The sequence below is a fragment of the Anopheles cruzii genome, chromosome 2 (assembly GCF_943734635.1).
Source record: "Anopheles cruzii chromosome 2, idAnoCruzAS_RS32_06, whole genome shotgun sequence".
Classification (NCBI taxonomy): domain Eukaryota; kingdom Metazoa; phylum Arthropoda; class Insecta; order Diptera; family Culicidae; genus Anopheles; species Anopheles cruzii.
This window is the reverse complement of record NC_069144.1, coordinates 42,452,882-42,468,086: the sequence shown is the minus strand read 5'-3', so window position 1 is coordinate 42,468,086 and position 15,205 is coordinate 42,452,882. Positions and strand designations below refer to the sequence as shown.

General features: G+C 50.1%; 1 protein-coding gene across 1 annotated transcript in view; it reads left to right on the top strand.

Annotated features, from left to right (window-relative positions):
- Positions 1-15,205, top strand: part of LOC128279089 (uncharacterized) — a 99,284-nt gene that overhangs the window by 1,711 nt on the left and 82,368 nt on the right. Inside the window, exon 2 of the mRNA XM_053017811.1 lies at positions 2,999-4,545. Within this exon, the coding sequence (XP_052873771.1) occupies positions 2,999-4,545 (1,547 nt within the window). The remainder of the gene's footprint in view (positions 1-2,998; positions 4,546-15,205) is intronic.

Below are 15,205 nucleotides of genomic sequence, written 5' to 3'. Positions count from 1 at the left end.
TAGTACATTGGGCTAGACAAAGGTACTACTACGCCCAGTTGTTGCGATTGATGTCACTCGTTGCGTCATGGACGGTAGAGGAGAGCACGATACTAATGTACTTTAATGTCAGGTTCCAAGGCTGCCACACCTTAAGGCCTGTGTCATCTCTTTGTGGTCGTAGACCAACAATGCCCCATCAGAACCCTGGTACTTCTCCACAAAGGCCTCTCTTTGTCCGGATGAACACACCGAGCACCGACCTAGGAATCGATAGGAAGTACCTGATGGTGCTCAAAAGCGAATCATATGCACTCGGCCGAAGCATAAGCCACAAGGGAATCCTGCCCGGGTCAGATCAGAGAGCAACAAAGACGCCACTGCCATCTAATGCCATCTAATGCCATCGGTAAATTAACTGCGCACAGATTTATCGCCGGCCCGGGGCCAGTAATCCGTTGCTCAGCTGCCAGGGTCGGCCGGACAAACCGGACACGGCATGGCCGGCACCATCAGAGCACCATCGGCCACACTATAAGGGCTCACACTCTTTCTAATCGGCTAATCTGTCGGAACGAACGTCGGTCCGATCCGGAACCGGGCTCGAAAGCAAACAAATAGAAGATTATACACAAACACACCCCGGCACGGCCACAGCCACAGACGGTGTGTGTCACTTGCACCGAGCCTGCCACCAGCGCGCGGCTTTGTGGCAAATTAATAATCATAGTGTTCAACGCTGTTGGGTCTTAAAATTGTGCCTTAAGTCGGCCAGTCGCCGGTTGGTTCGAATCAACCGCAACCGGGAACCGAACCGAACGGTACAATGTTGGCCCAATGTTGGCCTCCAGAACCCGGAACACGGGGGTTCCATGCGCAGACATCAATCGAACGGACTAACGGGAACGGTTTCGCGCCAAATGACGCGCCATGTCGCCGCGGCCGGCAGTGGATCGAATGGGAAAATAGAACCGCACGGCAGGACGCGATGCTGCGGCCGCGGTCGGTCAGGTCGAAGGGAAGCGATTTGTGGAGCGAGATTCTTGCGAAGCGCCCAGGCCCAGCAACGAATGGGTAATGGTCATTAGTTTTTTTTTCGCTGATAGTTTGTGCCACAAAACACACTAACCAATCATTATTATTCGGGAAAAGGTTAAATTATATTTTCTTTATTATGATTTTTTATGTTTTGAAACTCCGCGGCAATACGATAATAATTTGATCGTTATTTTAATTGATTTTTCTGTTGAACGCACCGGGAGTCTAGATGAACAATTTAGGGTAAATATGAATGTGAATTTAGGGTAAATACGAAAGATCAATAAATTAATGTGTTGAAGAACATCTTCAAGTAGACGAAATTTCAGACTGATCGACGCGATTATGCACTTGTCTTTTCCTGCTCGACGACTATCTTTTGTCGGATTAACCTATCAAACTTTGTTGATCCACCTAACAAAAACAAGATCCTGTTGTCAAAATAGCTGATCCTCTTTGTCAGAACCTTGATCTTCTTGACAAAATTGTGATCTTTTGCGGGATTGGACGGCAGATCGAACTGATTCTATGCACGGAGAATCCAACAACATCCAACACGCTCAGAGAGAGGTCCCCCGCCTCACAAGCATAACCAAGGAGATATTCTCGCCAAACTTTTTTGTAAGGGATCTAGTTAATGATTGGAAACTCACGAAAGGAATCCTAGTTATCTACAGGCATTTGAGATCGTTTGAGCATGGTGTTGGAATCAGCGAAGCCCAGGGCAACGTAAAGCACACCAAATCCTCTTCATGGGAGGAGTATGAAGCCCAAGAGACCTTTTCTTGTTTCCAAGCCCAAAGAAATGGTTTCAAAGAGACGTATTTTGAGGATCTCGAAAAATCCCTAAGTTTAAAAAGGATAAGACAATGGGACAAATTGTGATGTTGACAAGCGAAACGGTTTTGCGTTAAAAATCCTTTGCTTCATTTGAAAAACTATGGACTTATTGGGCCAACATGTTTCGTGGTGTTTCAATCGTATCAAGTTTTTTTTTATTGGAATTTCATTCGACATAAATGTTTGATTACATAACAGTACAGAGACATTTCACATGGGATTGCAGCTATTTAAAATAATATTTAAAAAGCCTAATGTATCAAAATGATTGAAATTAAAATGTTTCGATTTAAATCTATTTAAATTATATGTTGTGCCACGTGGCATTGACTCATTTTATTCTACTTATAACTAATAACCAACAAAATCTTACAATTAGGTAACTTTAAATACTTCTGATAATTAGCTCTCGAATTGTTGGGTGGATAGAATTATTGCATCTATTGATTAGGACTTCTTTTAGTTTGTTAATTTTGAAGTTCGGTATCAAGATCATTAGCACAGTCCAGATACAAATTAACGTCGCCCAGCATAACAACATAAAGCAAGATCCGGACCACACGAAGCATAGGTCGTTGATGCATACGAACCAAAGTCCAGTGGGGCGATGACCTTATCAACATCAACAAAACTTTGCATTAGTGGGACTAAAACCACAATTGTGACCGTTAGTTGATTAAAGTTCCATTAATCTTCTGGAACAGTAACGAAGTGCCCGGGGATTTCTGCACCAATAAATGGGTCACCCGGTGTGGTGGTTGTTCAAACGCGACCGCCCTTCGCGCGGAGTAGATCATCCCCGGGACGGACCCCTAAGCAGGGCTTGTTTCGGCCCACTCGAGTTGCGCCTGCGCCTCACACGCCCCTGGTTCTGGGTACGCGCACAATCTTTGTCCGGGCGGTTGAGAAGGGCACCGAAGGCGCCTCAAACACACACACATGTGGCGTAGGACGCTGAATCGACCACCTTTCACCGCGCCGAGGCTGGGCGAGATTTCTGGACCAAGAGAGTTATGCTGCGCCGCTGCTTCGAGTTATTATGCTGCGCTGCGTGTGTGTCTGTGTGAGCGGCGTGTTAAAAAGCTGTCGATGGGTTGTTGTCTTGTTAACATGTGGCCCTTCTCTCTCTACCCCGCAGCAGCCGAAGGCTGAAGGCGACAGTGCCGAAAGTAACGGCAACAGCTGGAGCATCAACACTCACAACAACAACCTCCAGGGTACCTGCAACAACAGTGACAACAACAACAACGTCGATGACGACGCCGATGGAGCAAACAATAATGCACCGCGGTTGAGCATAATTTCCGCGATGCTTCAGCCACACCAACACCACCAACCGGCCAGCGGAGACCTACATTTTTCAAAACAACATAGCTCGCAACATAGCGGAGCTCTCGCTCCCACTCCGGCCGGCTGGCTCGCTCCCTCTGGTGCCGTTGTTGCCGGCAACACCAACACCACGGTGCCGCGATCGCCAGCGGCACACACACTCGCGGCGACGTGCACCGTGGAAGAGGAAACTCGTCGTCGCCGTACTTCGAACGGATTGGATGGATTTAGTAGTGTGCGGAAAGCGGACGGCGTAACAACGTACGCCGGGGTATCGACAATCGGATCGACGACGTGCAGCAGCGCCGCGTCCGGTTCGCAGGCGGTTCTTTCGGGTGGTTTTTCCGGTTCCGGTCCGGGTCTGCTCGGCGCGATGCGTCTGAACGTTCCGGCGGCCGACCCGGTGGTGGCCGCGGCGGTCGCTTCGGCCGGGACCGAAGGGAGCAGGACCAGTGTGTACATCCCGTCGTCGTCGTCGTCGGCTCTGACCATCCAGGTGAACCGGGGATCGGTCGAGCACGGCGGCGCAAACAATCGGCCGCAGCATGACGACGTCGTCAGCATCGTGAGCTGCTATCGGGCGGCGGGTGGAGTGTCATCGCCTCCGGGTGCCGCCCCCGGGGAAACGGCAGTGACCGGTGGTGGCAGTGTAACGGTGGTCAGTGAGCGGGAGGCCGACCCGAAAGGGGCCAGTGTCAGTGGAAGCTCCCCGGTGGCGCGGGGCAGTGTGGCGAAGCATAAGTCGTCGTTTGAGCATACGGTGCAAGTTTCTAGTGCGGCCCAGTGCGAAGAGGGCACAGCAGTGGTGAGTGAGGGCGGGGAGCCAGAGGGGACGACCCCGCATCGCACCTACACGTCAACCGAGGCGCAAACCGACGCCTGCGCTGCTCCCGTTCCGGTTCCGGTTCCGGTTTCGGTGCCGATGCTGACTTCCACCGGGATGGTCGGTGGTGGTGGTGGACCCGGTGTCCTACTACACGGACTGTCGCCCGTGTTGGTGGGGTGTAGTGCGATGGCGGGACCCGGTGGGTCGGAGTTTAGCACTCGCGAGCATCGGAGGAGGGAGCGCCGAGAACGGCGTCAGGCGCGGAACCGGATGCAGCACATTCACCCGCTCGAACCGCCGGGTGGGACCGGGCCGGGTGCTCTGCTGCATCCGCACCGGTCCCCGCCCGCCCTCGAGATCATCCCGGACATACTGCACAGCCATCTGCCACCTCCCTACACCACGCTGCCGCTCGGGGCCACCATGGTGCCGGCCGCCATGATTCCGGCGAATGCTGCGGCGGCGGCCGCCTCGATCCCGGTTCGGGCCTCCGACGATTGCCGCTACACGTTCCCGATCCCGATCATGCGAAGGTAAGTGGCCGCCGGTGGGTGGGTTTGTTTACTTTCTCGCGACTTCACTTTCTCCTCGAGGCCATGGGCCCAGGCCCGCGTGGGGAAGCGGGATCGTGCGCTGCGGGTTCCCGATTCGCGGGAAGTGAAAGGATTTTGCGCCAAACCCACGATGATCGCACGGTCATCAGCGGGGGTCATCTTTTTCGGTTGCCAAGTCGGGTGTTTTTCTGTGTGTGTGTGCGTTGTTGTCGTCTTCTGCTTCGTTGGGGGAGATCGTTAACCGTATCCGGGTTCGATTTGGGCGGTGGGATTGGGTTGACTCCCTGAATCGGCTTTGAATGGGCCGGCTCCAAGCTTTAATGTCCCACGCATGCGACTCACCGGTGGCTACTCCGATAGTTCGATGTTACCTTCGATTGGTCTTTCCCAACAGTTTGACATCGCTTGCTGGATTGGCCATGACAATGAAGTCCGATTGAATGAAGGTCTGAAGGTCCGAGGATCTTGTAGCTTTCTAGAAGTTTCTGGAATAAAGTATTCGTTAAGGTCTTTTTCGACAGAGCCCCAACGGCAATGTACTGTATAAATAGTAAGTTTTTGGGCCATTGATCAGCTTCTCAAATGGATCCAAGCCTTAAAATGTGTCATAGATTGATGTTGAGGTTGATCGATTAGTTCGATACTGCCAGGGGGCATAAAAGAAATGTTATTAAAGTAACGATGCACTGTCAGAACGTTCGAACTGACGTTTTTTTGCTTGGAAACCGATCAATCGGTGCTGCGTAGACGATCTTCGAACGAACCACAACAGCTTGTAGTATTTTTACAACTTCTTTGACAAATTTCTTCAACATGTTTTGAACTGAACACGTTTGAATTTAAACTATCAAAGTGTGTTAATTGGCTTTTAAGTGGCTGTCAAGTTAAACAATAAATCTTTCCATGCTTTTCCTTATTTTGGTCAATGATTCTTTAATGTAGCTTATGTTGTGCTTGTCCGTATTCGTAGTAGCAGAAGTAGAAATCGATGGGTTTGGCCATTGCAAGATTCTCTTATTAGTTTTACATTTACTTTCTAGCCAAGGTTAGCTACCTTCTTGTCATTTGACAAGCAAAACGTATCAAACGTTAAACCTCTCAAACGTGATCGCTTTTAACGCAGAACGAATCGTTTGTAGGCTATTATCGTGTATTTAACACGGAATTTTGAATCTTTACATGCTATTTACTACAATCGTAAATGAGAATCACTCTACTCGATTAACTCGAGTTGGTGTTGTCATTTTTGACGACCTTCGACGATTTTTGACGACCTTGACGACCTTTTTGGCCTTCGAAGGTTGCACAAGGTTCATGTAGAACAGGTATAATAGTCACATTGATTATAAAAGTATGCAGTTTAATATGTTTTTAAAATATAATCTAGTTCGAAGATTGTTTTGAAACCCAAATAATTTTTACCGATAACCGGACAACGGGTGTGTAAATGTTGGGCCTCCTTTTGGTACATTAAACTTCACTGACACCACACTTACTTATTTACAGTACCAAACAGGCTACCAGGGCTTGGAATGTTTATTAACACTCTCCTGAAAATTGAATCTTTTAGCTAAATGGACTTGAATGGAACATGGTTCAAAAATAGATCCATACGATTTCGTCCAGTGTAGCCCAAATTAACTGGCTTTCTCTCGCAACATTCTATAAAGTTCTGTGTTTTCTAGAGAAAAAATACAGTTAACAGTACAAATGAATGTAGCCTTCATTTACTTTCATTCTGGAAAACACTTTATGTGATTAGAGTAGAGTAGCGAATAAATACCCAATTCTTTAACCGAAGCGCACAAACTTGCTTGTCGACAAAAGGAAAAGCATAACAAACACCTCACACAGGCTCACTGGCTTGGTGTTCACACATTTTGCTGCCACATTTTTCATCCTCGGACTAACGGGGAACCGGCCGGGGATGGACAGAAATCCTTGCAAATCCTCGCGCGTCTGCTTTCCGTCGCCACCGGGCGCTTCATGCCAGCCGGTTAATTGCATTTGTTGCCCCCGACACCCGACCCACGCTTCCCTCCAACTTAATTAGCGCGGCGCATCCGGGAAATCCGGGCTCCCCCATCCCCGCAGGCCCCCAGCGCCCCCCGTGGCGTACGCGGTAACCGAAAATTTATGGATCGTTTGACGATGTTTACTTTCGCCCGGGCACGCTGCGGTTGCGTCCTGCCGCCAACGCATATCCCACCGCGTGCCAAACGACCCTGACAAGGCCGGCAGCCAAAAACCGGCTGCCGAGAATGTCGCCTCCCCGCCCCAGAACACCACCCGCGAGTTGGCGCGACACCCGCGAGTCGCGCGAGGTTTTTGGGCTAACGAATGAGGGGTTTGTTTCGGGTTTTTTTTCGGTTCGTTGGCTTCAAGAAAAGGAAGGAACAGAAAAACCTCAACCCTTCCGCGACGTGGGTTTCCGCGCTCTCAGCGAAGGAAAAAAAACTCAGGGATGGGACAGAAAAAGAAAAACTCGGAGCGGAACGTAAAGAACGAAGGCCCGGAAGTCCGCGGCCGAAAACATTAGAATCGGGTCGGGCGCTGGAGACGACCTCGCCGTCTTGAGCCGCTGATTAATTATTCATGGGTGAGCTGGCGAAGGCCGGAAATGCTGGCCGCAAATTCGGAACAGCCGTCGACGTTTCGTCGGACGCAGCCACGCAGGAGATTAACGCGCCCGCGAATCGTTGTTGCGGCCATGATTTAACACCAAAATTCCGTACATCCGCGGAGATCCGCGAGCGCCCGAGCGCCCATGGTTACGAAAGGGCCCCAGACGACTTGCGCTGGAGAATGGGCTGCCATCAAAGGTGGCCAACAATGATAACGTGCAGCCGAGTCAATGAGCTGTCGGCTGTTACGTGGCGTGGAAAAAAGCGAATTGTCGGACTCGGCGCGGCGCGACACCTTTCGTTCAGCCTCGAGACTTTCCTTTCGAGAAAAGGCACGTTGGTGCGGAAAAAGTCGACGCTCGTGGTGGTTACCACCCGGTGCGTGACATAACCCCGTGTTTTGGGCCGCTGCGTCACCGGGCTAATGAAATATTAAAACATTACGGGTGCAACCGCTAGACGGCAAATAATTGATCAACTTTCAACTCGTCTCTCGCCTCTCGGTTTACGGTGAGGGTCAACCAATTTAAAATCTGTTAGTTTGGGTCGGAGTACAACTCTATGCGTTTGGCTTCATGCTTTATGCTTCCGCAAGTTACATCTTTTAGGATGTTTGGTACGCTTTCGTCGAATGTCGAGTTTATAAATGACGATCCATTAGTGGAAAGCGTTGATAAGTCTTTCAACACTGCGTCGATCGTCGACGATGAAATTATTTGACATTCAAACCGTCAAACTTGATTCTGGAAATTGTAGACATTTAGTAAACACTTAGAACTTTACAAAATGGGTCGCTCTAAGCTTTAAGAAAACTGGGAAATATTAAAAACTTACTTCCAAAGTGATACCCCTTAAATCAAACGTTACGATGTTTGAGAAGCTCATTCCATTGAAGCTCATTTCCACCTTGGTGGTTATGTGGATGGTGTTGTGGATTGGACTCCAAGAAGCTGCGATTTGGCACCATTGGACTATTATCTGTTGGGGATCGGTGAAAGACAACAAACCAGCAACTATTGACGACCTCAACACCGAAATTCACATTGCCATTGCCGAGATAGGACCAGATACAATTGAAAATGTACTCAAAAATTGATCGACCGAATGGACCACTCCCAAGCCAGCCTAGGAGGATATTTGATCAAAATTGTTTTTCATAAACAAAATTAAAGGATTAACCTCTAAAATAAATTTTCAAGCATCGAGAAATATTAAGCCGCTTTTCGTTTTATAACCAAATGAAAAAGAGAACGCTTTTTTGACCACCCTGTATATTTTAGGTGAACAGAGTGTAAAACTTCAACAATATTCAGTTGAAAATAGAGCAGTTTTACTATTTCTTCCTAGCGATGTCGATGTCAGCGATTTTTTGCTCGATCACTGCCAAACTCGAAATAACTGCGAACAATCTGTTACTGTGCGGCAGTTTCAAATCGTTTCAAGAATGCTGGCTAAACAAAATGGCTCCCTGTCGGGTGCCTTAATAGCGAAATCAACCCGCAAAAATCGTCCAGACCACTCGAAACGTGCGACGACTATGAAATGTTTATGGCAAAGTGGTTTCGATTTTGGGCTCCATCAGCGTTTTGTCAAAATGGGCTCTCGAATGCGAACTTAAATACGCGTTATGTGCGCGGCTCTTTAAAATGTACTAATGGTAAAAAGAAATGGTGTAACATCACCCGGAAACCCGCGATAAAAGAAACGTGCAGATACTTCATCAATGCCCGAATAGTAGGTCATTTTCATAATCACACGAAAATGGGACCTCCAAGTGGGCGCGCTAATGCTGCGCTCCGTTAATGCCGCCGGCAAACGGTTTAATAATAAATCATCCCACAACTAGGCGCTGCGATAAATCTGATGACCCGTCTCCCGGGTGACCTACAATGACCAAATTTACTCTCGCTAAAGTCCGTGCATCCCGCAGAGAGAAAAACGCGGAACGAGATCTCCCGGATAGCCCACTTTGAACGGAGGTCCGGAGGTTAACGCGTTTCCGCGGCCGCGATGTTTTTCGGGACCACAACCGCACACAGAGACCCATAAAACAGTGGCCCATCCCATCGTGGAAAACTCGTGAAAACGACAGGCGGCAGCATCATCGCACTTGTCAATGGTGCGGGCGCATAAAAGTCACTTTTTTATGTCCCCATTGCGACACGATCGGTGCGTGTTCCGCGGACTCTTGTGTTGTTATTACGATTCCGGTCGACCGGTGGCCGGAACGGGAAATAGCCAGAGAGAGAGAGCGCGCTCCTGCGTCTGCTTGTTTGATGTGGCCATTAAAAAATATTGCCATCAACCACCATTGGCGCGCTGGCCGGGACTTTCGCGCCGACCGGTGTTCGGTCCGGTTGTCCTGGCATTTTTCCGGGTGGCCACTTCCGGCGAGGGACGTGAATCTAATTACGGTGGGCAATGTCGACACGTGGCCTCCGGGGCGCTGCACTCGCGGTTCCGGGGCGACACGTTCACAAATGCATAGAATAACAATGTAATAACCCACGGAGGCATCGCTAAATTGGATCACATAGACCACCCCCACCCAGTCGGACCGGACATTGAGCTAACCCCGGATCCCCGGGGGGCAAGTCGAGTTGAGACGATAAGTGCGCTGCAACATGATGGAATGACAGCAACGGAAATTAATTCAAATATTCATTTCCATATCATATCGCGTCGGTTGACGGGCGGACGATGTTGAGCCCATCACCGAGTGCGGCAACATTACAAACAACGAATCGAGGGCACATGTTCATCATCAACTCCGACACGACAACCCGAGCGCCTTGGGTTGCCGGTTTTGTGGGAGATGACGGCGCATCGGCGCGCGCTCAGAGCAAAGCATCAACAGGGGCGTTTCGTCGGTTTCTGGTGCTGCCAACCCGCGGTCCCCGGTCGCCCTCCGTTTTTAAAGGGGGGGCGGGTTGGGTTTTGCTCGACAAAGTGGGGACACAACCGCCCCCTTTATGGTGCGAACGATGAGCGATTCGGGAAGCGGCCGCGGCCGCGGCAGCGTGTCTTCAATTTCGAAAGACAAACACAGCGACAGAGTGCGACGGCAACAAATGTTCTTTCATCATAAATTTTCCATCCTCCATCACGCTCCGGCTCCTGGCCGCCCCTCCGTGGATCTGTCGTCCTTGTCGTGCACGGAAATCGAGAAACGTCGCGCTTGACGCGCGGTTCGCCGTCGCCGCGCACTTCTAATATTAGAGTCAGAAAATCATTCTCTGGGTTTCGCTGGGCATTACTTGGAGAGATCGGAGCTCCCAAGTGTCGCGTGTGGAGTGTGACGGACGGCTTCGGCAACTGGTGCGCCAAGGTCTTCCTGGCGCAGCAGCCCTCCGGATCCGGCGAAGGCGCCTCTATCGTAGGCGCTATTTTTAGAGTCCCACTTTTCTCCGGAGTTGCCTCTCGAGCGAGCGCCGTTCTTGGCGATGGAAAACTGTAAAAGAAATACATAAAACTTCATTACGAGTAGCGCAGCGCCGCCGCCGTCCGTGGCTCTCTCCAGACGATGGAAAGTGCATTTCGGTGTCACTGCCGGGTTCTGTCAGTATTTATGTTACTTCCATCTTACGCCGTGCGCTGCTCGCTTCCTAATTGCTACAAATCTGTGGGCTCCCAAGGGAATCCAGGGCTGGCCGATGAGGGCTGCGATGAGGGCTGGCCGCTGGCATGCAGACCACTTTCGATTGCGCCGAGGGGAAGGGCGGCGAGTGCGCGTGAGTGTGAAATTAAAAGCAAGATCACTTCCGCGAAGGAAAACGCAATTAGATGCCGTGGGGCTTTGGTTTTATTTTCGGAACGGGCCTTGAGAGGCCCTGGAATCCCCGGACCACAGCACAGGGGCCTCGGAGCAGTGCAGCAGCATCATGGTTCTACTAATTATAGGTGGCCCGATGGCGACGGTGGGTCCATGACACACCGGAAATTGCCGGCCAGCGGGGGGAGGGAATCGAATTAAATGTTTTTATTAGGCGTAACATGAGATTTGTGAACAGGGCGCGCCGGGTTTCCACGGCGCGCCATTCTGGTGTCCTTCGGGCTTCGTTGGAAATCTACGGCCCACCCGAGGGGTGTTGATTCTGTGCATTTGAGATGAAAGTGAGCCCACATTAAGACCGGATATTGGATTCCGCTCGGTTTGTTGGGAGGGACAGTACTGCTAAACTCGGTACTTTTTGGGTATTTTTTTTTGCTTCGAATGTTGCGAATTCGAGGAACAGAGCGTTTAATTAAAATCGGCAAATGCAACATTGAAAGTAATTCAAAACTGCTTCGGTAACGCGGCGGCGCATTCATATAATTATTTAACAATCAGCAGTATGTTACTCAAACATTTCTCAAACACTCAAACATTTTAAAAAGCACTTGAAACTCATGAATAATTAATATTTGATGTGAATAGGTTTCTTTTCCATTACATACTATAAATAGTTATCATTGGCGTTGTCGTAAACGATTGATTTAATTTTGATTTGATTCATTTTACATTCCGTAACAGTTTTCTGCAATTGGTAGCAGAAAACTATTGCTGTTCGCCTTTGGAATGTTCCAGGCACAAAAGTCGACATGTTAAAACCTCCCCAAACGTAAATAACCGAAGCTTATTTGGAACCTTCAGGAGCTCGTATGTATTTTTGACGGTTATATCCTTTTCAAGTAAGAAATGTCCAGTGCCTTTTTTCGTACAAGATTCATGACTTAATTATCCCTAGAGCTGGTTCGGTTCGTGGTTTAGGTGTCGTGCTAGATTGCAGGCTTTTGTTTTTAGGATCATTATCTTGCGGTAAAGTAAATAATAAATTAAATCACTCAGAATGTTAGGTTTTGATTCACGTATGTGTATCCCCGAGTTCACCGATGTAATGGGCCAGAAATCCCTTTACTGTGCTCTAATCCGTCCAATCCTCGAACATGTTAGTGGCATCCCCAGTCTGTGGGTGCAGGGAAGATGCTATTACGTTATTCAAATAAATAAATGTGGCCTTGTACATTTATAGTTCTTGGATGTTGGTAACATAAATGATTCCTAGAATTGCTGTCACATTCTGTGATGCTGATAGGAAGCAGAGCACATGCAACGGAGAGCACTCAGCAGTCCGGTTACCTTCCTCAACATCTCTCTAATCGGGGTCACATTCATCAAGCAGCCAAGGAACAGCTCAAAGTGTGAACTCTTTTTTGCACCCCTGTGCTACCTTTCGCTAACCTACTTCAAACGCCCAGCTGGACAACGAACGAGAAGCAACTTTAATTATTACACTCCACTGTGAGCTGCTGTTGTTGGCGAAGCTGTGCTCCAGAAAGGAAGAAACTCAGAAGCGCGCTTGACAAGAATATGAAATCAAATCCCGGGAGAAATCCGCGTTGTTGTGTCACCGCCAAGACACCATCACGCGGGCGCTAGGAAGCTAATGTCCACAAATTAGAGACTCGAATCGAGCAAACGACCACCACTGAATTCGTCACCACGAATTCGCGAACCACGCGAGCGACAAGGAGTAGAAAAAGAAACAAAACGGCTAGGCCCAGCCCGGTCCAGGCCGGTCCAGGGCCTTCTAACGTTGGCGCAAAAAAGAAATCGACCGACGAAAATAAATCAAAAAATCAAAACCGGCCTCCCCGCCGCTGGCCGGGGTGGGTTGTGGGCGATTCGGGCGGTCGGTGTAAAGGGGTGTGTTGGGTGGTGGTCGGTCGGTCGGTCGGTCGTGAGCGAGAGTTCTTTGGCCCAGGCAAACGACGCAGGCAGCGCTACAAAGTGGTCTTTGACTTTCGACTTTGTTTTCGCTGATCACTTTCTTGGTTCTATCCTTCGCGTGTGTGTGTGCGTGTGTTTTGGTGTGTCTGTCTGTAGGGGTCTTGAGATGCCTTTTTCGCCTTCTTCGCCGTTGCGCGTTTTGCACTCTGATTTGGGGTTCGTTCCGTTCCGAGATGCGATGATGATGATGATGCGGGTCCGTAGGGGCTAGAGGATATTCAATCAATCAAATCGGCTGGCCACCGACCTCCGGTGGCAGGATGCGGGACCAGAACCGGGCTAACCGGAGAATCCGACTAACCGGACCCGGTGGAGATAAATGGTTCGTACAAAATTAATTTGATCTGCCAACCGGCGGCCCGACCTGGGCTGGGTTGGGCTTCGGGTTTTTGGGATCTTTTTTATTTTGGGACCCCCAGCTTACGGTGCGGTTCTAACCCTGGAGCGCGGTCGGGGTCGCCCAAAAAAATGCGGGAGGTGGTGCGTCTCACCGAGCGCTAATGATCGGAATGCGCAAACGATTTGCGGCTTGTTTACGGGTTCAGTCCGCCTGGTCCCCCAGCTTTCCGGGCCGGCCAACAAGTGTTTAATGAGATTGAAATTGAAGTACCTCGAAGGCCCCGTAATGTGCATGACCTGCTGGTGTGGTGATTAAACAGTTAATTCCTCGTTACGGACCTCGGGGAAGGCCACCGGTGGAAGGATTAGAGCTGCGTGCCGCTGATCGCCGGGAGTTCTTTCATTTCTAGCTCCACCTGCCTGGGACATGGCCTGGAATTTCCGGGGAAGTTGCTCAGTTTCAGGGGAAACTAACGCGATTTTCGGCCGTGAAGACTTGGACACGGCTTGAGAAGATTCTCCGGGCAGGTCGGGTTATAGACGATCATTAGACGCGCACACGCATTACGCGCGCGGACGAATGCGCTAGAATTGCGGTACTTTTCTGGGATAGGCCATCGGCAGATGTATCCAGGGCGGGTTTGCCACGCAACCGCTGAGTTGAGAATTGTCCGCTGATTATCGTCAATTGTCACCTCTTTTTTGAAGACCCCAGTCATCCCAGAACACTTCTTCACATTTTGCGATATTGCCGCATTCGTTTCAAGTTCTATTCAAGTTTGCAAAACTTCACTTAGAGGTCCCAGAGAACGCTCTGCTTTGTGTCTCAGGGGGTCTCAAACGTAACCCAAAACTTCCTCTAGCATGTCCCTGCCTGTCCGCTGCTCCTAATGATGAGCTCCGATTTCGGATCCCTCGTGGATCGTTTGCTGCGGACTTCGTTTTCGTGAGGTTCGCTATATGGCTAGGGTTCAACAGTTTTGTTGAAGGCGGTCCCTAATTAAGTTTGACATTTTTGCATCTCACCGTCGTCCACTGGGTTGTTGTTACACATTTCGGGTACGGCACTCCGGTGAAGGCAATCGGGGGGGCGACAGAGATCGGCAACCACCTGCCTTTTTTCGCTGCCGTGAAGATCCAATCAAGAAGTGGCCAGACGGCGGATACCCAAGAAGGCATCGGCCACCGTCGTCATCGTTATGAAACCCAAGCCGTTCCGAAATTCGGTTCGTGGTACCCGAAATTTGTCGGACGCGAAATGGGCTCTGCGTTTCAGGCAGGCTTGGAGGCTGCACCACGGCCTCCGCCGAGACCTTCGGATCTCGTTTGTGTGTGTGTTGGATGGCCCAAAAATGAGAGCACCGTACGTTGCGCCGCGCGCCTTGGTAACATGAAGTGATGCCCGGCTTTTTGTGGCTTCTCCGTGGCGATGCTTTCGTTATTATTTCGCGGCCATCTTTGGAAGCGTTGCCGGCGGATGGAGATCGGATCGGACGGGCGCGCGGGGTCCGCTTGAGAAATGTTGGCCCCGATCGATCGTTTTTTATTCGATCACGATGATGCCGACGATGATGCTGCTGCTAAGGCCCGGTGACTCACGCGGGATGTTGCGCGATGGACTTTTCGAGATCCTTCCCAACGCAGGGACGCCCGGAGTGGGTTTGGAAGGTGGTTTCATAAAACCGGGACCCCGAGGGGTCCAAAAACGGCCACTGATTAAATGGGGGGCGGTAAATGAATAATGAATGCAATTTTATGCCACGGCCACAGGATGTGGCCACTCTACGCACGCCGGACCGTCACTTAGTTTAATTAAGCTAACAGCCAATAAATACAGTTCCGACCGACGGCGATGGCGGCTCTTGTTCTTTTTTTTTCGTTGGTCGAATCGATCGCTTCTCCGATC